This window comes from Lissotriton vulgaris, chromosome 1_1, assembly GCF_964263255.1.
Source record: "Lissotriton vulgaris chromosome 1_1, aLisVul1.2, whole genome shotgun sequence".
NCBI classification, from domain to species: domain Eukaryota; kingdom Metazoa; phylum Chordata; class Amphibia; order Caudata; family Salamandridae; genus Lissotriton; species Lissotriton vulgaris.
Window position 1 is genome coordinate 586265988 of NC_141685.1, and position 25318 is coordinate 586291305.

The 25318-nt window shown below is 46.4% G+C and overlaps 1 protein-coding gene across 1 annotated transcript in view; it reads left to right on the forward strand.

Moving 5' to 3' along the window:
* Positions 1-25318, forward strand: part of LOC147747514 (spermatogenesis-associated protein 1-like) — a 496200-nt gene that overhangs the window by 268475 nt on the left and 202407 nt on the right. The window contains exons 7-8 of the mRNA XM_086953980.1: positions 783-846; positions 24000-24117. Of these exons, the coding sequence (XP_086810106.1) occupies positions 783-846; positions 24000-24117 (182 nt within the window). The remainder of the gene's footprint in view (positions 1-782; positions 847-23999; positions 24118-25318) is intronic.

Below are 25318 nucleotides of genomic sequence, written 5' to 3' on the forward strand. Positions count from 1 at the left end.
AGCAAGACAACTTGCTGTGCTATATGAAAGGGAGAGGGCGGAAATGCACCATATTTACCAATATCCGGTGCATTCCTGCTCTCTGTCTGTGCTGGTGCACAGTTTTCTACCTAGTGCCAATGCAGGAATCTTAGCATCATGGTGCAAGGGTGCCTGCATTGCAGACAGGATTGTTTTGTGCAGGAAAGGATACATTCCTGTACAAAAACTATCCGGTGAGGCTTTTTCCTCTTTCTAAGTGTGCTGCAGAATGTATCACAACAAGAAAGGGATAACAACAAGAAGAAATTAAGATATCCTTGTTACATCTCCTCTTGGAAGGCATAGCATTTTGACGCATTCCCAGGTTTACCAGTCATCCTAAATCTGAGAATGTGCCACAACCGAGGGGTGGATGTGTGGGAATACCCAAGCTCCACCCATGGAATGCCTTCCGAGGGCAGAATAAAGCTATACAGGGACTTGCCCTGCATTGTGTCATTCTAAATATACCAAGCAACACAGGGCCAAGCAAGGTGCCCTTGCGTTACTTGGTAACTCTGACTTTAGTATTGCGCTGGCCTTGCATCACCATGCTTGATGCAAGGGCAATGCAATACTATGATAAATCTCGCTTCAAGTATCTTTCATCTTGTCTTGTTTAATCCCATTTCCCTTAATGACTGTCTCTTTGGTGGCACTGGAGAGACTGCATCAAAAACACTGTTTATAGACAACACTAATAATCCTTTCAAATATTCCATTTTGTTTTTAACAACAAACTGTCTTATTTTTCTCATTAGTAAAGAGAAGGAAGGACGAACACAGCCTGTAACAAGCGATCACTCTAAAATACACAATGATCAGGTATGATGCCAAAGGATACCAAGTGCTTAAAAGAATGACCTGGGACAATTTGATATCTCTTATGAAGTATAATTAATACATCAGAACACATAACTATGGTGTATTTTAAGTTATTCCATCTTCCAGATTGTGAGGACAACTTTTATCATGCATTCTGAAACTTTACATTTATGTGTATTTCCGAAAATGTTATTACTTTGCTTCTGAAAGGCCTTTCCTATTATAGGATCAACAAATTGCTTTCTAAAGTTTCCCATATGTTCTTTTTAGGTCTCGCCTGGCGTTAGCAGCGCGCATGTGCTGCTCTCGCCATGCAAGGGCTTCTTGGAATCAATACGGTTCCAGAAGTCGTGTCTCTGCTCCGCCTGCGCTTTTTATTTGTGCATGTCGTTTTGCATCATGTATTATGCAAAACACAGTGTAAAGATTCCATCAGAGGCATTTTAATCCCTCCTGGTTGCCACCCTGTCTGCTTTTGGCCCCGCCCACCGGGATTGGATCCTTTACTTGGGGCGGGAGAAAGTGTCTCCTAATTAGCCGCTAAGCACTTTTGTTTGCTATTACCTCGTTTATCTGCAACAATGGCTGACGTGCATTTAATTTCTCTGGCGCTGCTTGTTTATTGTTTTTATCGGATTGTAATTCCTATCGAAATCAGAGGCATGCAGTGATGGTATTTTGAGGACGAACGTGACATTCTTGTTGTTATTGTGCATATTTAAAACATCGCAATCGTGTCCAGTGTGAAATTTATTTGTAAGAACAAATTGATCATATTTGCGTATGTTTTTTTTTTCCTCTACGGCTGTTTAATATTAATAAGACGTTACCCTCCGTCGCACCGGTTAACCATATTATTTACATTCACTTGTTCTTCCTTGAGGCAACACCCAGCAAGTGCTCTCTGCCCCTTCCGCGAGGCTGGGTGTGCCTTGTGTTTGCAGGTCTCCCATCGGGGTCCGTCTCTCTTAGGCAGCTAATTGTGGTCTTCTCTGTGCAATGGTGGTTACTGTTCGTACACTTGCTGTATTTTTTTTTTTAACTAACAGTGGGCACAGCTGATACTACAGTTTGGTACAGCTTTTGTTGTTTTCTATTTGACATACTGTGTTGCAGTTCCACATCGCTTGATTCTTTTAGTGTGGGCTGATTAAAATATTCTTTTATTGCACCCACCTTGCCAAAAATATGTTAATGACTGCTGCCCAGGAATGCTTAGACATCTTTCAAAAAGTGGTTCCCCACCTCGATCTTTAAAGGGCTGCATGGCCAGAAAAGCATCATTCAAAAAACGGGTTCCGCCCCTACAGACCCTTCCTATTCTGCTCACAAATGCCCTTGGTGTGTTTTTATTGTAGATTCCTGTGGGATTTCTGGGGTGTTCCTTTGGAAAGGGGGTGGTGGCAGGGTTTATTCTATCCTTAGGTGAATGTCTTTATGAAAAGGGGGCTGTGGTGCTCAGCTCAATGGAATATGGGGGTGCCCGAAGTACTTCCCTTCGTGGCTGCTATTAGGGCTACAGCAAATTCTTTGTGTGATTGGTGAATCTTGGAAGAGTGGGTGAAAAGTTAGATGTGGGGTGCTAATATTTGGGGGGGGGGGGCTGTTGAGAGACCTTTTCAGGGTGAGGAGGCATCTGTTTAAGGGGGCAGCACAAAATGTTGGAATCATTGTGGGGTGCTGATTTTAGGGTCATTCGCCAGTGGAGGAGCAGACGGCTCTTGTGCTGTGGTGCCGTGTCAGGCAGCGGTTATCCCCAGCCATGTGGGGTTGTAGTAACAGCTTGTGTACTATGCTAACAAGTGCGATGTCATAGTACCAGTGCATTGGCAGCACTCGGCGGGTCCCGCCAGTGGTAAAGACCAGATTAACAGCAACGAACCCTCCACCCCATGCTTGATTCCAGGGCTGGCAACCCACTACCCCGCCTGCTTTAAGTACTGGGCAGTAACATTCCTGCATTCCCGGTGATGCCTCGTGTCATGCCACTTCTCCGATTCTCAGTGCTTCGATGTTGCAACCCTAAAGCGCAGGAGTGTACCAACCACAACTACGCCAATGCCCGAAGTGAAAAGGTAACAGCCCCGACTGTGAAGAGCGGGGCTGGCTGTAATAACACTCCACCCTTGGGTCTGAAATGCTCTGATCCCCACCCCCAACCTCCAACGAAAAGGTTCCACCCAGCACTCTTTCCAACTTGAAAGGCTGACACGAGTACCCCTACCCCACCATCAAGCATTGAAAATGCAATAGGGTTCGCCTTTGATTACATTAAAGCCATTTGCTTTGCTAATGGTATTGTATAGCAAAGCAAATCGCTTTAACTTAATGAAAGGCGAGACCTATGGCATTTTTAATGCTTGTAATCCATGCTGCTGTCTAGTGTAGTATGTATGCCTGTTGAACTGGATTAAAAGTCTGAATTTGACTCTTTATGGAGTTTGCATGTATGCTATAATTACAATAATTTCACACGGGTAAGCCTGATGAGTCCTCTTCAACAAGAACACATTCTAGCCATGGAGATCTGCTCTGCATGGGGAAATTGACCTACATGAAGTCCTTTAGTACTCTTTCCGCCAGATTTTCCAGCCTATCAAAGCCATGCCGCAGTAGCCTAATTATCAGGATTGCTGCTCATTGAAGTTTCATAGCTAATGCCTTCTGAAAACTAACAGATAATCCAAGGTTCTAGGGCGAAATCCTTTAAGGAATATTAGGTTTAAAAGGATATCAGTGATGCATTTAAACTTTTCTCAGTATTTTGGAATGCTGAATTGCCAAATCACCTCTTCTGACATTTGCAGCCCTATCGTCTGCACATCCAAACAACCAATGGAACAACAACTGAGACTCAGTAGACTTCAGCACCATTATATAGTAGCATAGTTGTCAGGTTTTAAGGTTCCTTATGTGTAAAATTTCAAGTTGTCGGTGTGCTTATGAATGATAATTTACTACCTTAAGAGTGACGTTGTGAATGACATGTTATCTGCGGTAAAAAATGTGCAGAAGAGAGCAAGTTTACCATAGACAGCGTCTACCCACATATATGCTCGACTCAAGCCATGGGAACTCACTTAAACATACATAGAGAAACAATATCTTAATCTAGTTAAACATTAGTGAGCAGGACACCCATGACAGGCATCAGAGACAGCATGGAATATTTGGACTCATTAGAGCCCGCAAGATAGCCCAACATGCAACAGAAAGAGCACGGATCCTCTTAGACACCCATTGCACTACTTTACCCATCATGATGCTAAGTGGACCTATATCATATGTGACATTCTCAGCCAGTTTTTAGCGAATTACACGTGGTTCTCTACAGATAGAAGACATGGGCTGGGAGAGGCAGTCAGTCACTATCAGAGTATGTCCAAATAAACATAAAGAGAGCAAGTTTGCACACTCCGGCCCCTTCATATGGCCTGAAAGCTCTGCTGTACGGGGCAATGCTGTGTCTACTGTACAGAGACAGAGAAGCATAAAGAGAGAGAAACTGTGTGTGAGAGAGAGAGAGAGAGAGAGAGAGAGAGAGAGATGGAAAAGCAGAGATGGAGGGAGGACAGGAAGAGAAAGTGTGCAAATGACAGAGAAAGAGAGCAATAGAGGGAGAGAAAGAGTAATAGCTAGCAGGCCTTTTCCATCTATGCATCCAGGATTTGGAACTACATCCGTGTATCTATCAGGACTTCCCCAGTGCTGCACCAGTGTAGGAAAAGGCCTATTTTAAAAACACTATATCAAAGTACATTAACAGGCCACTGACCATCACTTCTCCTATCAGTGGGAGGTGGGGGAGAGAAAAAAATAGACAGAGAGAGAATGGAGTACTGATTTCTTAATTACTGATGTGTAAGACAGATGCAATTTTGTCCTTCTTCGATAGTTTAGATAGAAGCTAAATTTATTAGCTGATTTGAGGTGACATCTCAATGTGAAAATGTTAGAAAGTAGGGAATACGGCTAGGGGAAATGTGGTGGAAAAGGGCAGGCTGAGGATTGGGTGAAATGCAGAATAACGCAGCTTTTTGGAAGGAGAGAGGTGTCTGTACACGAGTTAGGCCTCCTCAAGCGAGATCAGAACAGAAGGGAGCATACTCTCAATGATTTATCACCAAGTTATCAACACTTTATCGCAGCCAAAGTGGCGATAAATTTATTGCCTCATTCACAAGCTGGTGCTAGCAGCTCAAATCACCAGTTTACCTGCGATAGCAGCCGCAAAAAACCATCGCCACAGATGACCCCGGCAACTATCGCGAGATGTAGAGTAGCAGGTTCCCGTGCAAAAAGCCGCAACAACACCACACCACAACATTGTCAACGACCAGGCAGATCAGCAATAAGATCATAAAACAGGCAATGAGGCGCGCTAGCAGCAGGACATTAACACCTGCTCTGACCTGCTGTAAAGTCGGCTGCCATCCTGCACCAGAAAAAAGAGCCCAGCATAGAGCCACACCTGAAGATCAACAGATGCCCATGGAGCTACTGATCATGCAGCTCGGAGCCCCAACAGGGCCACAGCAACCCACCACCATCACCCCCAGGACCCCCTTACGGCAACCCCCCCAGAAAAAGATATGTTATATGAACTTCACGAAATCATGAACATACCAATTTGCCTGATGTCGCACAATTACAACAAGTAACATGCATGTGTTGTCACAAAAAGGAGAATCACTCATTCACCTTCGAATTACCAAGCAAAACATTTTATTCAAATAAGCACAAAACACTAATTTTGAAGACTCATGGCAGGTCTACTCAGGACAATCTGTAGGGCACAGCCTGCAAGACAAAAATACAGATAAGAAGGTGTGACATGCGTCCATCAAAGGACAGAGAGAGAAAGAGAGAGAGAGAGATACAGAGAGAGAGAAAGAGGAGAGAGAGAGAGATACAGAGAGAGAGAAAGAGAGAGAGAGAGAGAGACGGAAAGAGAGGGAGAGAGAAAGAGAGAGAGAGAGAGAGAGAGAGAGAGAGAGAAAGAGAGGGAGAGAGAGAAAGACAGAAAGAGAGGGAGAGGGAGAGAGAGAGAGAGAGAGAGAGGGAGAGACTGTGAAAAGAAGAGAGGGATAGGGCGAGAGAGTGCCGACACTGCGCACCCAGGCCTCACTACTCACCTGCTGGCACCGGTGTGTCTCCAACCACGTGCCAGTATGCACTGCAGTTCAGCAGGTCCCTCATCTGAAACAGAGTCCAAAGTTATGAATGGCAGAGTACATACAATTGCACACGCAATCATTGCTTGTCCGCCCCTGCGCACCCTGGCTGCTGCATCCCAGCCCCTCCTGCCAGCCAGCGGTCCATGCCCGCTCCTGCGTACCCAGGCTGCTGCACCCCAGTCCCTCCCGCCGCCCAGCAGTGCATGCCCGCCCCTGCGCACCAAGGCTGCACCCCAGCCCTTCCCGCCGCCCAGCGTTGACTGCCCGCCCCTGCACACCCAGGTCTAACTGCTCACCTTCCACCACCATTCCCAGCCGCGCGATCCATTGACAGCGCTTACAATGATATTGAGCAGTGGCATGTTATGCACATCGGAAAACGTCATTTGAAGAAAATCTAGACACGCGCTACCCTTTACACATGGATAAGGACTCCACTCCAGCGAGAGCATTTACCCAAAAGGCACCACTTACAGGACCAGGCCGCCCACGAACGCTCATGGGTATGTGACCCTGTCACACCCACCGTACTAAGGCTGCCCCCTTCGTCCTGAAGAAGACCCGCAGGCTGAGGCCCCCACTAACCCCTGAGCCCTTAGTCGGGTCGAAACGTCGACGCCTCTCAAATTTGCAAAACGACCACCTTCTACCTAATCTCATTATACATGTCATCTTGGAATTCATGTTTTGGACTATATAAATGGAAATCAATAATACCAAAGTATTAACACAGCAAGGAGTGGCCTTTTGCCCATAGGGCTGGGACTCTTAAGCCAGCTGTTTCATAATTATCTCAAATTTTGTTGTTACATTTCTGTGTCACTAGCTCTATAAGCTTTGCCCCTTCCTTTACTCACTGCACATTCCTTCTTTGCACATTCTTAGAAGCACCACGCTCCTTTGTACCGAAAATGTATGATGAAAAATGTATACAATTGAGACAAATGATGGAGTGATTCATTAAACTCCTTCTGATCATCTATTGTTTCCTGTCAGGTTGTTGCACTACCTCCTTTTCTGAGAAACTACCGAGCGGATTGAGACCACAGAGCCGAATAGTTTGAAGGCTCATTAAGTTGTATAAATAATGATTACAAGTACGCATTGAATTGAGCCTTGATTGTTAGGTTTGGACCACTGTTTTTGATATTATACTTAATCCAGGTCCACAACCATATTGGGTCATCCCATTTTTCATAATGGCCACCTTCCGCCACCGGCGTGTCTCCAAGAGGGCCCACTACGTGCCGGTGCAAGCCCTAAACCTCAGTACAAGGCACCCTCCACATCATGCGGCCTCGCTCCGTGGGCCACCAGGTCTCACACTTGATTCTGGGTCTTGATTTCACAATGGCAGAGATTATATCAGTGCACACAGCATCATCGCAGGCTGCACACCACTCAGACCTTTAGGTGCCACTGACTCTGTGACCCGCGAGGCAACACCACATGACGGTAGGCCAGCACTGCCCCCTGGCTCAGGCCTACATTGCGGTCCAGCAGGGCTCACAATGATCCTCACCTGTCCGGACCGCAGGAAAGGGCATCACAGGCTGCACACCCGCTCAGCACTTAATGTTCCCCAACCTCAGTGCACCGAAAGTCGATGTCCTGTGGCGGTGTGCCTGTGTCGGGTGCAGTGTATCCAGTGCCACCAAGTCTGTGCCCCACAAGTCATGGCCCCTTTATGGTTGAGTATCGTGGTGCGGACGCCATCATGTCACCTCCAGCCCTGGGGAATGTGATGTTGCATGGCCCTAGGCCCTCATGCATAAATAATAACCACACAGATACACCCAGAGAGACAGTGGAAATGGCGTTCAGCACCTGCTCCCGGCCCTTTTTATTGGCAGGGTCACATGTCCTGTGACGCGTGTTCTGGATGGATGTGGTGTGGGGCTAAACTAGCTGTGAGGGAGTGGCTGTGGCATGCTGCAACTAGACCTGTGAGCAGCAGACCACTACAGGGAAGACCTGGGACATGTAGCATTGTCGTCCCCCCTTTGAGCGTAAGCGGAATGGGCTGGCCCGGCATATGCCACTCCAGTGTAAGGGTGTGAACAAAGACCCCAGGCTCTGGACGTGGTTCGGTACTGAGCTAGAAAAGGAAGTAACTAATGCGTGTATCTCTGTTGTAGTGTTGGCGCCACCCAGACCGCATTCGTCAATGTGTCACACTGTGACTCAAGTCCCACAACATGAGCAAAGTGGACTTAAGGGGTAATCATTGACCCTACATTCATACATACTTCCACACTTGAAAGATCATAGGCATGACACTTCTGTGTGAATATGAATGTTTAATGCTCATTCAGTTGCAGCTAGAGCAGTACAGGGCCATGCAAACCCCACTTTACATTGTTGGCCTGTGGAGGGCCAGCCAGAGTCCTTCAGGGAATGACAAGACCAAAGGAAGAGGAAGAGTTCAGTCCGCAATCTGAATGCTGTGTTAATGGCGATCAAACAGAATATGGCAGTCCATGTCGAGGTCCAAGGTGAGTGACACAGAATCTATCGGGGGACAGTGGACGGTGATGATGCAGAGGGCAGAACCAAGCAGAAACAGGCCATATGGCGGAGATGAATGCTACTGCGTCCTTCTTACCATGAAGGCAGGTTCATCTGCATCTTCGTCCACTGCTGTTTCATGTGCCTCACGGGTGGGTGGTGGTGTTCTGTCTCCAGCACTGTGTGGCAGTGACACATCAGGGGCCAGAGGTGGAATGTCTGCCGCACTGTGTGGCACGGACACTTCAGGGGGCGGAGATGTGGATGGAGTGGCAGCAGCATACATCAGCGCCAGGCCTTATGGCTGCAATGCCATGGGGATGGTCTTTAGGTCATTGAGGAACCCAGCTACCTCTCGCTGGTGTGCAGCTGTGGCAGCCACTTTTTCCGCCTATGTCCGCTCCATGGTCTCCATTATCTTCTGCATGTGTCCTAACTCCTGTGTGACATCGCTAGAGCCCCTTGGACTGGACAGTTGTTCTAGTCTCTGAGTCAGGACTCCAGTGATCTCAGCCATGGTCCATTGCAGAGCATGGAGCAGACTGTGGGTGTCCGTTAGGGACTGTGAGTGGTCCCTGATGGGATATAGACACCCACTTATGGCATCTAGTTTGGCTGCCATGAGGTCGAACCCCACCCGCACTTGTTCAGCCAGCTTCTCCTGGCACCCCAACACACAGCGTTGGAAGGCCATGTGTTCTTCGTGGGGTTCTGGGTGGCAGCCGTGTTGGTGGGTGCTGCCTGCTGTGTGGTCTGTGCAGGGAGTGGGGTCCCCTCGAGGCAGCTGGGATGCCCTGCTCCTGGAGGTGTGGTGCGGAGGCTGTCAATGAACTCTTGGAGGGTGTTGGCGTCGTAGATGTGGTGTTCCTCTTTGTCATCAGAGAAGTGAGGTTCGGCCTGCTCTGCAGGAAGTGTTGGGTTTCCCTCTACAATGTGAAGGGGAGATGCAGTTTAACATTGTGTTCACATGTATGTTGTCACATTGTGCGTGTTTATATACAGACTGCATGACACTGTACATTGTGGCTGTTTGGGAGGAGCTGCCTATTTGATGTGGGACAGTGGACATTTCAACAACATCACGAATGTGTGTTTGTACTTGTACATTGTCGACTCACATTTCCCTGCAATGCCAAATGTGATTGGCCAGTTTCTACACACAAGCGGCAAAAGTTGTGTCCTCTGTTCTGTTGTGGACGTGTTGCGGTTTGTACCACATCGTTGTCAATGTTGATGCGCTCTGCATGTTATGTGTGTGTACTGCAATTTGGGGAGTCGCCCCTGCAGCTCTGACTTTGCTGCCCCTTCTCCCTTTCATGCGGTGTGCCTTTGACTTCTGTGCTTATACAGTGCTGTGATGTTGCATACTTGGGTACATTGGTCTCTTGGTGGGAGTTGGGGATCTGCGTCATGGTTTGTCTGCAGATGTGCTCTACTTAATTGTGCATGTGTGTTACTGTGTCCATGTGTCCATGTCCCCCCAGTCCCCAGTCGTTACTCACCCTGGTGCTGTTGTGTCAGGTCATGTTGAGCAGTGTCCGCTCCCCCAGCTCCTGACACCGTCTCCCCACTGATGAACTGTGGACACCATTTCCTCCATATCATCCAGCTCCTCCTGTGGCGCAGGACTCCCACCTCCAGTCTACAATGCTGCCTTCCGGTTGTTGGTGAGTTTTTGCTTGGTTTTGCGCTTCACATCATTCCTGCGGCTCTTGACCTCTTCCATTGTCCTCCTCAGCCCTCCGACTGCATTCACTTTGTCCACAATAGACTGCCATATTCCAATTTTGTTGCCAATAACAGTGAAGGTGAAGAACAGTCGTTGATGGGTTTCGACCACCTCTGTGTGAATTGCAGGCCTGTCGCTGTTTTTTGGTGATTTTTGTATCGCGATTGGCCTCATCTCATCTTTTTGCATTCATGTTTTGCATTTTTGCAGCGCCGCGTTGACTTTAACACTGACATTTGACGCGTTATCGTGAGCCTAAAGCATGGTACCGCTGTGTTGAGAATACAACGTTAACACAGCGTTATTTTCGCTTAATAGACTGCGATGTGAAGAGTTGCGTTAAGCTAATTTTGCGGTAATTATCACACGTTCTTGAGAATATCCCCCAAAGTGTTTAGATTAAAAGGCAGAGTGAGCAGCAGCAATACTGAAAGATCCTACCTGCTTGAGAGCAAAAAATACATACAAAATTTGAAGAAACAGTGCAAACTGTGCTGTAGTATGTTGAGAAATTGTCCTAGTGTGAATTTAATGAAAAGGAAGCCAATGGCATAGAAGCTAATTTTCTTCAGTGTACCAGGCACATTCTGTTCACGGATCCAGCCCGTTATAATTGCTCTGAATAATAAATCAAGATGGTCTTTAGGCAGGAACAGGGCTTTCTGAGTCTCTCATAGACTTAAGCCAAGGCTCTGAGAGTAGGGGTAGTGATGCTAGGTGTCTATGTCTCCTGGACAGGGCTCTATGTGATCTCTAAAGGACTGAACCTATGGGTGAGCCACGCCCTAAGGGCCCACAAAATAATTTTGAGAAAAGAATAAGGGTATAGGTTTAATCCAAGGCAATGTGTATGTTCTTATCTAAGTAATATTAGGTTTGCATTGCTAAGTTGGAGCAAAGAACCAGCAGTGGTGAATTGTAGTGAAATGCTGGAGGTGTAATTGGCCACTAGTCCATTTTATTATCTGTCTGTCAAAGGAGGACGCATTTGTTCAACTCCTATCTACCTGTGTAATGCAGAAGAGCACATAATTCCCCTTTCTTGAGATACAGCAATAAGTCAAATGCTCTGCAATATGAAAAATGTGGTTTGTGCTTTTTCACCTAAGATATATCATTTGATACATTTTGTTAAATTTCAAGATCACGAATATGCTAATTTCTCAGCAACTAAAAGCCTATCAAAAAGCTTTATTAACTCATGTGCAGAGAAGCGAGTATGGTTAAAAAGATTGCAGTTAGTGTTCTCTGAAACAAATGCTGCTGGCCATATCCCATGAATAGGGGTCTGGCGCATGTTTTTAGGCAATATATTTACAAATAAATCTGGTAGGTTAATCACATTTGGTGTGATGCGTTGTTCAGTCTAATTTTAAATAGAGAAACTGGGTCAGGTAAAACCACCAAAATATTTGATAAACTATTGCATGAAAGCGTATGCATTCCTTGAGACAGGTTTCCAACTCTCCAATAAAGAAAAAACTTCTGTGTCTCAAGCGCTGCGTGCACTGTTAGACCAGCATAATTTTTAGGGTCGAGCCTGGGGAGCATGCGTCACAGTTGTGAGACACTCTTGTATGAAAAAAGGGCTTTGAGCGCGCTCGTTGCTTACCATTTGTCTGATGGTGTGGTGCTCTTCTTTACAGTCTCGTAATTTGTTAGGGCAGGCCTAACATAATTTCCGATCTTCTCTGTGGAGTGGGGACCAAGCACTGATTGATTCAACGTAATCGGTGCCCGTCTGCTGCTCCAAACCTGATTGAGCTGCTATTTTGTTCTGTTTAACTTTTAGTGCCCTGCAAACGGAAGGTGTGTCAGTGGCAAAATTGTGCCCAGAAGGATAAACAAAATTGTAAAGATTATTTTCTATAGTTAACTTTCTTTCATTTTGCTAAGTCTTTTTTTTACCACTTTGCACTCATGATTTCTTTTTTTTGCCCTTGGGGCTGTTCTTAAAAGATGGGGATTATTTTATTGCAAAGGGACAATGTTTCATTCTTCAATGTAATTTCTGAAAATCTAATCCGCCCCACTACAATTTGCCCCACTCTAACCCAAAACAATCTGCCCCACTCCAATCCAAAACAATGTACCCCACTCCAATCAGCCCCACTCCAATCCAAAATAATCGTCTCTACTCCAATGAGCCCACTCTAATCCAAAACAGTCTTCCCCTCTCCAATCCAATACACCCCACTGTAATCCAAAACAATCTGCCCCAGTCAATCAAAAACAATATGCCCCACTGAATCCAACACAATCGGTCCCACTCAAACCAAAACAATCTGCCCCACTGAATCAAAACAATCTGCCCCACTCCAATCCAAAACAATCTGCCCCACTCCAATCCAAAACAATCTGCCCCAGTCAATCAAAAACAATCTGCCCCACTCAATACAAAACAATCTGGCCCACTCCATACCAAAACAATCTGCCCCACTCCAATCCAAAACAATCCACCCCACTTCAATCCAAAACAATCTGCTCCACTCCAATCCAACACAATCCGACCCACTCCAATCTGAAACAATGAACTCCAATCCTCAACCCCACTCGAATTTAAAGCCATTTGCCCCATTCCAATCAGTCTCACTCCAATGCAAAACAATCTGTCCCACCACAATCCAAAACAATCCACCCTACTCCAATCCTGTCCACCTCACCCCAATCTAATCCACCTCACCCCAATCCAATCCACCCCACTCCAATCCAACCACCCAACACCAATCCAATCCACCCAATTCAGCCAAATCCTAGCACGCCCACTCAAATCCACTCTGCCCCACTTCACTCTACCCCACCCCAATCCAATCCACCTCAATCCAATTCGCCCTACCCCACCCCATTCCAGTTCACCCCACCCCAAGCCAAACCACTTCAATCCAATCCAATTCACCCTAATCTAAAACAATCTGCCCCACTCTAATCCAAAACAATCTGCCCCACCCCATTCAATGGAATCGACCTCTCTCCAATCCACCCCATTGCAATCTAATCTACTCCACTCCAGTTCACCCCAACCCACGTCAATACAATTCACCACACTCCAATTCTCCACACTTCATTCCACCCCACTCCATACCATCCCAATCCATTCCACCCCACTCAATTCCTCCCACTCTACACCAATGCAATCCACCACACTCTACCCCAATCCAATCCAACACATGCTACCCCAATCCAATCCACCACAATCTACTTCAATCCACTCCACCACCTCAGTCCATTCCAATCCACTCTATTCCACCCCACTCTACCCCACTCCAATCCACTCTTCACCACTCCACTCTACGACACTGCACTGCATGACAGTGCACTCTACAGCTCTCTCTGTCACTGTACTCTACTCAGCTCTACAACACTCTACTCTCCTAACTCTACTCTACGACTCTCTACTCCAATAAATCAAGTTTACGACACTCTACTCTCACCACTCCACTCTAGGACACTCCACGCCACTAACTTTTAGCCATGCTTAACAACAGCCACACTGGTGTACAACATGGCAAAAACACATTGCCAAAGCCAATAGCTCTAGTATAGGCAAGACCTGTTGGCTTTGCTAATGGTTGCTAAATATTTGCTGTGTCCTCCTTGGCTACGGTTGTATTTGACACTTGATCATCTTTGTCAGCTTGCCCTGTATGTACAGTGCATCAGAAAGGGTTATCAAACCACAATCTGGGGTAATAAACTCCCTTTGAAGGCTGATTTAACCTGGTGGAACAAGCAAATCTCACACTGGAAAGCTGACAAAAGACATCCATACACATATGGATACATCACCCATAAACTGGTTCAATGGTGTTTCGGTCTTCTCTGTTTCTGTTATCGGATCCATGTCTCTTGATAAGGACCTTCAGTTTAATGTATCCCCACAATCTGAATCAGAACATATCACTTCTGTTACCTACAATAAGTGACGAATAGAAACAGTGAACAGAGTGAGAACTGTGTACTCTATGAAACTAGGGGGCATATGCACAAGCCCCTATCGTCACCACAACATCACCTAAAGTGACATTGTGGTGGCGGTAGGCGCTGAGCCTTATGTACAAGGCAGCGTTAAGTGTGGCTTAACACAGCCTTGTACATAAGGCCCCCTTTCACACTATAGTTAGCGTGAAAGGAAGGAGCCAAGCGCCGTTGCAAGATGGCCGCGTGAGACCTCGGCTCCGCCGCCACTATCCCCTGAGCCTGTAATCCTGTCATTTATCCTGCCCGAGGAACCCGGGAAAAGGAAGAGAAATAGAAGCGGAGCCGCCGGATTCCATCCCGGCCCTCTGGTGACGGCGTGTACTGGAGCGCTGAGCTCCGTGCTTTGAGGCCTGGCGGGGTGTCAAGACCAGGAGCTGGAGTGATTGGGTGGCCAACCCCGAATTGGACAACAGCGGCAGGGTGGAACATGAAGTCGCCGGTCCCGCTGCAGATAGTGCGGGACGACGTGCTAGATCCGGTGGCTAAGTTTGGCGGAGACCTGGACAGGTGGTGGCCATCAACAGTGGGCCCCTCTTCCCCTCCCTAGCAGTATCGAGCTGAGGCGGGAGCTTGGACCTGCGACTGCGGCGAAGAGTCTGGCGGGGCTCGAGCTGAGTCGGCAATTGGATGTTCCCTCGTAGTGAGGGGTGAGTGTTTGTCGTCTTCTTTGCCCCCCAGGGACTCCCCTGCTCACAATACTCAGGGGAGGCCAGTTTGTTTAAAGTCCGCGACTGGCAGCGTCACACCTGGAGGTTCCATCCTTGGTGGACACGCAGCCCTACACTGGGACCTCACACCTGCACCAAACTGTTTTTATCAAAATTCTCTTGCTTTAAAAATAATATATTTTTCTAAAAATCTTTTTATCCGAAGGTATGAGCTATCAATGTACTTTTGTAATGGTTTTAATTAACCTAAAACAATAAATTACTTACTTACTTACTTACTTACACTGTCACGCGCTGGGGAGTGCAGGGTCGGGGGCGCCTGGAATCAAAACTCAGCCGCACGGACCAACTTCCTGGCCGCATGCTGGAGCCTACAATAAGACTGGCGGAGGGTACATGGCTACTTTAGCAATAATATACAGGCTGGGAATCAGACGGCAAGAATTTAGAAATGAGGCAGCAAGTGACATTGTTTCTACTACATTCCAGGGGTAAATCATGAGGGTTTACTGGTGTGGCCTGCTTCAGATGTGGCAAAGTGACGCTATCATAGTCTAAGACTCATATTTAGAAACAGAACTTGCCACAATAGTGAGACACCAGCAAAGGGGTTATTGACTGCCTGGCCAGGCATTGCGTGTGGATTGAGGGGCCAGGAAAGGGAACTTTGCAGCCCAACAATATGTGCCGGACTTCTTTCACCCTCAGCACAGGATTTTAGCAAAGGGACCAAGGATATCCGGGCCCAGAAATCACCTGTGGCGTGCTGGGACGGCGCCGGGCAGACTAGGAGGAATCGACAATGAGTGGAGTGGGGAGGACGGAAGGGAGGGTTGCTGATGAAGGATTGTGGGACTGTCCTGGAGAGGAGTTGCCCCCCCTGGATCTGAGCCTTTCCGCAACTGTGGAGGAAGACTATTGGGGGTCAATCGGGAGGCAACAGCGGCAGTATAGCCAGGTCAGTAACTGACACGCTGGACAGGACATGGGGCATACAATCCCCCTGTGCCAGAACTGAGGCTTAAGTGGTGCCCCCCCCAGAGGCTGCTGACTCTATCTCCGCGGCTGCTGGGTGGACGCGCGGGGGGCTAACATTCTTACCGCTGCTCTCTGCCCACTCCGATAGCATTTCCACGGCGGCGCCGCCCTCTTGAGTACTGCGCTGTTCCCTAAATGGCAACTAAACCGGACTCTGAGAGACACCAGCCCAGAACATCCAAAAGCTCGCGACAAGTCCAAACAAACAAACTGGATCGATACACTCTCCCCAAGGGATCGCCTGGGGACTCGAGGCACGCTACTATGATGGGGGGGGGGGGGGGAATCTGCGAGCCCCACATTGGATCTGACCCTGCATGGCATCATGGCAGCTATAGACGGGGTCAAGTCATCCTTGGGACAGAAAATGGGGGCACTGGAACATAAGATTGATACGGTCTCCATTGAGGTGAATCTTATACGTACGGACCTCACCAAAGTCAACAAAAAGTTCAAACCTTTGGACATTAAGGCGACCAGTCTGACGGACGACGTGGAGCAGCTTCAGCTGGAAGTGCGCATGCTTAAGTCTTCCCACAAAATAACTGAGCGTAAGCTGGACATTTATGAAGAGAGTGCTAGACGCAATAATAGCCCTATATTGGAAGTGCCTGAGAAATCAGAAAGCCCGGCCCCGATCTGTTTATGGAGAACTGGTCCTAAAGCACCTTAAACCCAAAGGTCTTAGCAACTTCTTCACCATTGAACAGGCACACAGAGTTCCGGGCGGGCGGCCGGGCCCAGTGCACCCTGTCCTGAATTTTAGGGACAGAGAAGCTATCCTGCAGGCTGCCCATCAGGACTCCCCCTTACGTTATGAAAATGCCACTCTCTCTTTCCTGGCTTCACACAGTTGGTACAGAAGCAGCGGAGGAACTTCTTGGTGCTTAAGAAGAAACTCAGGGACAAAGGTTGGTGGTACGCTATGATCTTCACGGCGCGGTTGCGAGTGGAAGTGGAGGAAAAGCATGGTTCTTCGACAATCCTGAAGTGGCATCTGACTGGATCGATAGCCGGCCTGGGAGGACCGGATCGCGGGACAGAAGTGAAGAACAAGCGGCGCAGGAACAAGATTAAGACTGGACACTCACATACACGGTCTACCCGAACATTGTCAGGTGCAGGGGCATTGGCCCCAAGATATAGCATCAGACACTCTTCTGGGTTATAATGACTTTGTTATGAGTAAATAGGGACTCCGAAGGACGAACTGTTTGAGATGATACGGGCTCTGGGGGGGGGGGGGGGGGGGGGGGGGTTGTCATCCTCCTCTCTACAACCTTTAGTTAATCTTAGTTGAGTGTGTAGGGCGACGGGCACTCTGCCAGTTTGGGATGAGCGAAAGCCACGAGCAGGGGTGCAGGGTGGGGGGGGAGTTGGGAGAGGGTGGGTTTGTTTTTCAATGTTGTCATTTGGTTGTTGATAATTCTGATTTCGGAAACAGCATGAAAGGTCACGGCAGGTGTCCCCTCCTGTACATAAACAAACTTTTTTAAAAATGCCATTTTGTCACTTTCATGTGTGCTGCATGAAGCAGCACGCATGAAAGTAACAGAATGGCATTTCTAGGATTGTTTATGTGCAATTAGGGACACCTTCCTACACATAAACAATCCTCCCCTTCACACAGCCACCCTTGCACTCTGGTGCAAGGGTGCCTACTTTGGTGCTAAGTTGCTAAACGTAGCGCCATGGCAGTGGGAAACGCAAGGCTGCACAACATTATTGTAAATATGGTGCAGCCTTGCGTTTCAGAAGTGGAGGAGAGAGGCGTTAAGCCAGGAAGATTAATGTCTCTCTCCTCTTCTTCCTAGTACATATCCCCTTAACTCTCTTAGGGTGATTCGCACCCATCTCTGGGCAACAAGGGGCCGGGGAACCTGGAGAGATATTATTTATAGAAAAAGAAGGTTGAAGTTCTATGTCAGGACCAGAGGCTCCGATTATGCTTCTCATTTCTTTACTAAAGAAAAACTCAGCAGCCAATCAGATTACAGAAAAGAAAAGAAACACTACAATACCCATGAACACACTGGGTATCACCTGACAACCATAGAGAATCCCCTATAAAAAGTTCACAAGAGAATACCACATCCTCTTTCTTGGCTGCTCCGCAGCCAGTTAAGTGCTTTCCCATATTTACTTACATTTTCTAATGTGTATTTGATTTATTGCTGTGGCTTTTTGGTGTGCTTTGCGTGCTTTTGAGCATTCTTCTCGCCACGTGGCATCTGCGGCGCTTTGCGCGTCTTTGACTCAGTGCTCCAGCATTTCTGCTGTTTCTTTCGTGTTGGGAGCGTGTGGTCACCTTCCCTGACTCGGGCGCTTTGCGCCCGCATTGTTTCCTGATACTGTGGAGCGGGAGAACGGGGCTAGAGGACGTGCGTATGTTTACCGCCCTGTCCTCTTTCTATTGTTGACAGGCGGCCGTTCTGCGCATGCGCGGTGGCCATTTTCTTTGTTTATTCTGCGCATTTGCCGGTTTTGCAGGTTTTGTTTAGCGCGGGAGCAGCGTTGGTTATTGCTCTGTTGCCCACAAGCCTGTCACAGCCCTACCCTACCCCCAACGGTCCTAATTACGGCTTTGAGCTTTACAATTGTGCATAGGCTTTGCCTAGAGTGGTCATTGGCAAGCCCACCCTCCACATGTAATTATTTGTAGTTTACAGTTACATTGTATCTGTATTGATGGCTTGCCTGGGGTAATTCCACTCCCCCATTATTTTTGCCTGTGGCAATTTACTGGTTTGCAGTGTTCACGCCCTCCAGTGGGCAATAATTACACTTTCAGTGTTATCATGGATGACTTTTATGAGGAGGAAGGATATTACTATGATAAAGGGGGCTCTGGGTCCATGGAACAGGAGTTGGTTGAGGCACTGGATGTGGGTGTCCAACACTCTGTTAATAAAACTCTGGTCTGCGCTATTGAGCCATTAAAACGCCATCTGTGTTCATATGCTGTAAAACAGGGCTGGCTGCCTTCTTCTTCTGGGCGTTCTTCCTCGTCCTCTGCAAAAACGGCGAATCCTCATAAATCTGATTTTGTTAAATTGGCCAAAGCTCTTTCCAGTGATCATTCCTTTGGTCATTCTTACAAGGAGATTCCAGACTCACGTTCTCGCCACCATGACGATGGGGACACTACTTCTAATACTTCTTCAGATCATGACGTTTCTCCTCCCCCGATAAAAAGGCTCGTAAAGAGCATTTTCTTGATGCACCTACTCACCCACAACTCCTTACTTTTGATCCTAATGATATTGTGCATCCTAATTCGTCTTCCTGGCTCCCTTCTGCAGAGGTAGCGGATTATATCCAGTCCCATATTCGCCAGCCTCTAGACAAGGAGGTACGGACGCGTCTGCGTTCCGAATGTCCTCGGCCTGATCTTGCTGATAAATTGGCGGACACACCTGAGAGAGACCTTTCCATGTTAATTTATCTCAAGAAATACGCAAAAGATCCCAAAACGGGAATTGATAGAGCGTGGTGTTCTTGTCAAGACAAGTTGTTGGACTTGCTTGGTCCCCTCACAAAGATCTTGGAACTGGGTTTCTGGGCTAAGTAGTCCGCATCCGCCATCGATACTGATGAGTTGATTGGTTGGGCTCAGAGAGCCATTTGTCGTCTGGGAAACGCCAAACGTGCCAAGTCTTGCGAACACAGGCATTCGATTATTTTGAAATTGGATCCAAAATTGGCGGAATTGTCCTCTTCTGAGTCTGGGCCATTGGCTCAGGGGTTATTATTGGAGCAACCTTTTCTCAAAGAATTGACCAAATTTGTTGCCACTTTCAGTTGACGAGATAAAGCTCAGTCCTCTCTTCGACGAGCATTTCGCCTAGTGTTTGGATGGGCCGGACATTATAGGGGATGATCGTTCGGCTGCGGAGATAACCAGGGCACCCAGCGTGGTTCTCAGTCCCATCGTGGAGGTTATCAAGACTCCGGCTATAACACTAATTCCTCCTTCTATCCCACTCGCATAGCCCGCAACAAGTTCAGGAAGGGACGTTATGATGGAAATCAAGGAGGACATCATGATTCCTCAGCTGCATGTGAGCTTGATCTCAGCTTCCGAAGTGTTGTTGGGGGGCAGGATTCAGTTTTTTCTCCCCAATTGGCAACAGATCACAAACGATGCTTGGGTGTTGGACACTGTCAAGGGTTGCAAGATAGATTTCTTCAGTTTTCCCGTGCAGACTCTTCCTCCTTTGCCCGTAGTTTTTCCCTTCAAGATCAAGCTGTCATTTCCACTCTCTTCAGAAAAAAAAAGCCATAGTTCGGACCAGCCGTCATCCTCAGGGTTTCTCCAGCAACATCTTTCTGGTTAAAAAGAAAGGGGGTGGTTCCAGGCTAGTTCTAAACCACAAAGACTTCAATGGCTGGGTCGTTTATGAACACTTCAAGATGGAGGGCATCCGTCTTCTTCGGGATCTTCTTTAGGAAGGCGACTGGATGGTCCGTCTAGACCCATTTAATTCCCATTTACGGTCCTCATCGTCGGTTTCTGCAATTCCAGTGGCAGGGAGTCTGGTTCGAGTACAAAGTTCTTCCTTTCGGCCTCTCGTCAGCACCTTGGTGCTTCACGAAACTCCTAAAGCCTGTCGTAGAATCTCTGAGTCCGGGGTGTTCGTTTGATAATTTATTTGGACGACATTCTCATAATGGCTCTTTTTGCTCTCCTGTTAATGACTCATTTGGAGTGGTCAATAAATCTTTTACAATCACTCTGATTTCTAGTGAATCCACAGAAGTTAGTTTTCATCCCGTCTCAATCAATGGAATTCCTGAGTTTTCTGGTCAACTCTCTCACTTGCCAGCTCCTCTTACCGAACCAGAAGATCAGATCTATCAGGAGGGAATTGAGATTGATTTTACACAAACAGATTGTATCATTGAGATGTGTAGCTCGGATAGTAGGTCTTCTGGCCTCCTCAATCCAAGCAATATTCCCAGGCCCTCTCCACTACCGAGCACTTCAGCGATTTTAAATCTGCCATCTCCAGAAATGCCTCAGATATTCGGATCACATTCCTCTTTCGGAGGAGGCGAGGTGGGAGATGTTGTGGTAGTTGGAACACATGGAGTCTTGGAATGGTCAAGCCCTGTTCGGAGTGTCTCCGGAGGTGGTGATAGAGTCCTACGCCAGTTGATGGGGATGGGTAGCCCGTTGCGGTCAGGTAACTACGGGGTCGGTGATCCCAGGAGGAGTTATCTCTCCATATCAATTGTCTGGAGCTTCTGGCAGGGCCATTTGCGATTCATTGCCTTTCTCCGCGCATGACAAATTGTTGCATTCTGCTCCGCATGGACAATGTGTCAGTGGTTCGGTATGTCAACAAATTACGGGGGACGAAGTCCAAGATTCTAGCAGAAATCGCCAAGGATTTCTGGCACTTTTGTCTTCAGAAGAACATCACAGTGATTGCAGAATATCTTCTGGGGTGCAGCAATCTGATTGCAGATTGGAACTCCCAGCATCTTCGAGATTTCAGAGATTGGAGGCTTCATCCTCGTCCTCGTGTATTCAGGTTCCTAACTCGAGTTTGGGGTCAGTGCCAGATCAATCTGTTTGTCTTGCGACTCAACAGGCAACTTCCCATGTTTTTCAGTTGGTGTCCGAATCCGGAAGCTCTGGCCACGGATGCATTCTTGCAGGACTGGCCGTCTCACCTGTGCTATGCCTTTCCCTCATTTGTGATGATCCCCAGGGTCTTGGCTCGCACAAAACATTATCAGTCGGAATTGATTCTGATCACTCCTGCTTGGAGGGCTCAGGCTTGGTTTCCGGTTCTTCTGGAGATGATTTGTGCAGTGCCGCTCCTTCTTCCCCAGCATTGTAATCTTTTGCTGGACCCTCTCAACAACCCGCATCCACTGATACAATCGGGTCAACTCCTTCTAGTGGCATGGCGGGTTTCGGGGATCGCTGGAAAATCTCAGGCATTTCGTGAGACGCTACCAAGTTTATCAGTGAGGCTTGGTCTCCCAACACACACAAGCGTTATTCCACAGCCTGGAAACAATGATGTAGTTGGTGCGATCAACGGGAGGTGGATCCCGCTTCAGCAGATATCACTTTATAATCGTAAATTTTCGTGAATCTATTGCTTCTTCCGGTCTTGCTTATGGAACAGTTAATCATTTTCGCTCTGCCATTTCTGCTGGTCATATTACAATCAATGACAAACCTGCTGGTGAACATCCTTTGGTGTGCAAGTTACTCAGGGTATTAGGTTGGTAAAACTGCCTTGCCCTAAATAGGTTGAGGTATGGGATGTTTCTACTGTTTTACGATTCCTGGAGGCTTGGCCCTCCAATACTAATCTGACCCCGGCTACATTGACAAGATGGGTGAGATGGCTCATGGGTGAGGCAGGAATTGATGTTACACAATTTGGAGCTATGGCTTCCAAAGCATTTTCTATGGGAGTTAGTTTAATAGAAATTATGAAAGTAGCTGATTGGTCAACTGATTCTATGTTTAAGACTTTTTATTATAAACCGATTGTGGATATTGCATCTGTGGTGGTGGTGCAGCTTTGAAAAAGCATAATCGGAGCCTCCGGTCCTGACATGGAATTCAAAATTTGCGAAGCTATGTGACAAGAATGTTCAATTCTATTAAGGACACGGTGGCGAGGATTATCCCACCCATGTTTTTTCTATTCTCAAATGGTTGTTTTCATATGGCTGTTTATATTATCTGCTTTTACTGCATATGGATATTTATATTATGGATATGTTCCTTATTTTCCCTCCCCCTTGTTACTGTAATTTGTTCTGCCATGAGGGAATGGTATATTACGACTCTATCTCCTTTCAGGTTCGGATTCTAAGTGAGGCGCATTGCCCTGTCTCCATGAACTGTCTTGTGGATACCTGCAGGTTCCGGTTTTTCCAACGATGCACGCATCAGGTCTTCTGTTTCCAGCCCGTTGGTCTGCTGTTTCAATGATTGAGCTGCTTTGTTTTGTCAAATTCTTCACAGACCTTGGACTGTGTTCTTCACTTGAACTGTTCTACTCACCAAAGAAAGAGGATGTGGTATTCTCTTGTGGATTTTAAAGCCGATTCTCTATGGTTGTCAGGTGATACCCAGTGTGTACATGGGTATTGTAGTGTTTATTTTCTTTTCTGTAATCTGATTGGCTGCTGAGTTTTTCTTTAGTAAAAAAATGAGAAGCATAATCTTCTCCTCCGTGTCCTTAATAGAATTGAAAATTCTTGTCACGTATGTTCGCAAATTTTGAATTGTTTTCTGTGGTTAATGCCATTTTAGAGTAAAATCTGAGGTGAGATGAAAGTTTATTAATCTTCAAGAGCCGTGGTTGTCTGGACACTGCCTCTACTCGGTAGAGAATTCCTGATGTCTATGCATTTGGGGTGCCAGAACTGTAGGGAATCCGATGCATTTGCCCTGGAGCATGAAAGGTGACCATCCGATTTAAAAAGGCAATCGGGTATTGATTCAGTATGCTGCGGTCCTGGAGTGGAAACGTGAGTCTTGAATGCTTTAAAAGGTTCATAGAATTGTAATTCTCGAGAGATACATATTCCAGTTTTCTTTATGAGAAAAAAGCCACAAGCTACACTAACTTCATGAATCTTGAACTTGCAGATTATGTACTAGAGAGGAGGACTCATTTCACTGTTGTTTCAATCTTTATAATTTGTTATTATTTTTCCTGTTTTAAAGCGTTTGTCCCACACAGTTTAAAAGAGAAAAGCAGAACGCTGTTATCTCTAGGGTCTATTCTGTGGGCTACAGGTTATTGTCAAAAAGAAAGGACTAACAGGGATGCTCTTTAATTACTTGACTTTATGTATGCGATCTCTTGAGGTTGTTTGCCTCTTTCGAGTTTCCTATTCATTTCACAAGACTTTAGAACAGAAACTTCCATTTTAACAATTATGCATTGATTTTGTTTAATTAATTAATGTAACTTAGGTACATTATTAAAGTATAAAAAGCGCGTACATGTGGTGTCGTAAGTTTGCTCCTGAAAGAATAAATGTTTACAAAGGGTTTTTGATATTAATTTGCAGTTGTATGGAAAAGACACGAACATTTTACCACGTCCAGATCAATATGTCGGACCCCCAACTCCACCGTTGTTGGCACTTTCTACAACTAAAATTCAAGTTCCTACTTTTCAGACAGAGAGTAAGTATCCATTGATTAAAATATGCCAATTTCCGGCTTTGAATAGGAAATGCTTTAAACAATAGTATTATAAATCATGCAATATTGGCTGTTGTATGATTACTTTTTCAGATTTTCTTGTCAAGGTTTAATTTTCGTATTCTCTAAAATGCATTGAAGAACCACAGAGAGACGGTCCCCAAGGTATTTAAGAAATTACAAAAATCACTACAATGTGACAAGACCAACCAAAGTGGTCTAAAACTGATCCACATACATGCCTTGGCACACATTGACAAAGCCAATTAAACTTGCGTTTTTTTAAATTGGAAGTTCTCCTTTATTAACCGCGTGTTGGAAAGAGTGTGTGTGTGTGTGTGTGTATGTATAACCTATGCTGTGAGGACCGTATTGGCCGTCATAGCTTGGGTAAATCCTGACAAACCCAGAGAAACACAATCTTTGTCAAGACCGGGGCGCTAGGAGGACCGTTCCAGGTAGTGTGTTTAGGTACTTTCGAGTGAGTGTATCAAAAAACTAATACATCAATGTAAGGTTTTGCGATTCCTTATTTGCGAAAAATAGGGAATCGCAAATAAGGAATCGCAAAACGGGATGCATCAATTTGATCGCATAATTTTTGCGATTTGGGAAAAATCACAATTTTTACCGAATCGCAAAAATTATGCGAATTCTAATTTGCGATTTCGCAATTCCCATTGATTCCTCTGGGCCAAAAAGCCCAGAGGAATCAATGGGAAGGCATTGACATTTTGCGAATTTTAATTAGCGATTCGCAAAATGTTAATGCATTCCATGGGTGCAGGGGGGTCCAAAGGACCCCCCCCATCACCCCTGAAATGTATTTTAAAGTGCATGTTTCACACACACACATGTCCTAAGGACATGTGTGTCTGTAACATGACAGTGTTTAAAATGCTAATGTGAGCATTTTAATAGTTTTTCGCAAATTACCACGAGGTTCACCCTCGTGGTAATTTGCACCCCCTAATTGCGAATTCACAATTTTAAAAGCAATTACGCATTGCTTTTAAGGAATCGCAAATTTGCGATTCCTTAAAAGCAATCGCATTTTTGGAATTCGCTAAAAATAGCGATTTTCCAAAAAATGTTTGATGCATCTCAAAAACCTATTTAGGAATCGCAAACGGCCGAATTTACCGATTCGCACTGTTTGCACTTCCTAAATAGGTTGATGCAT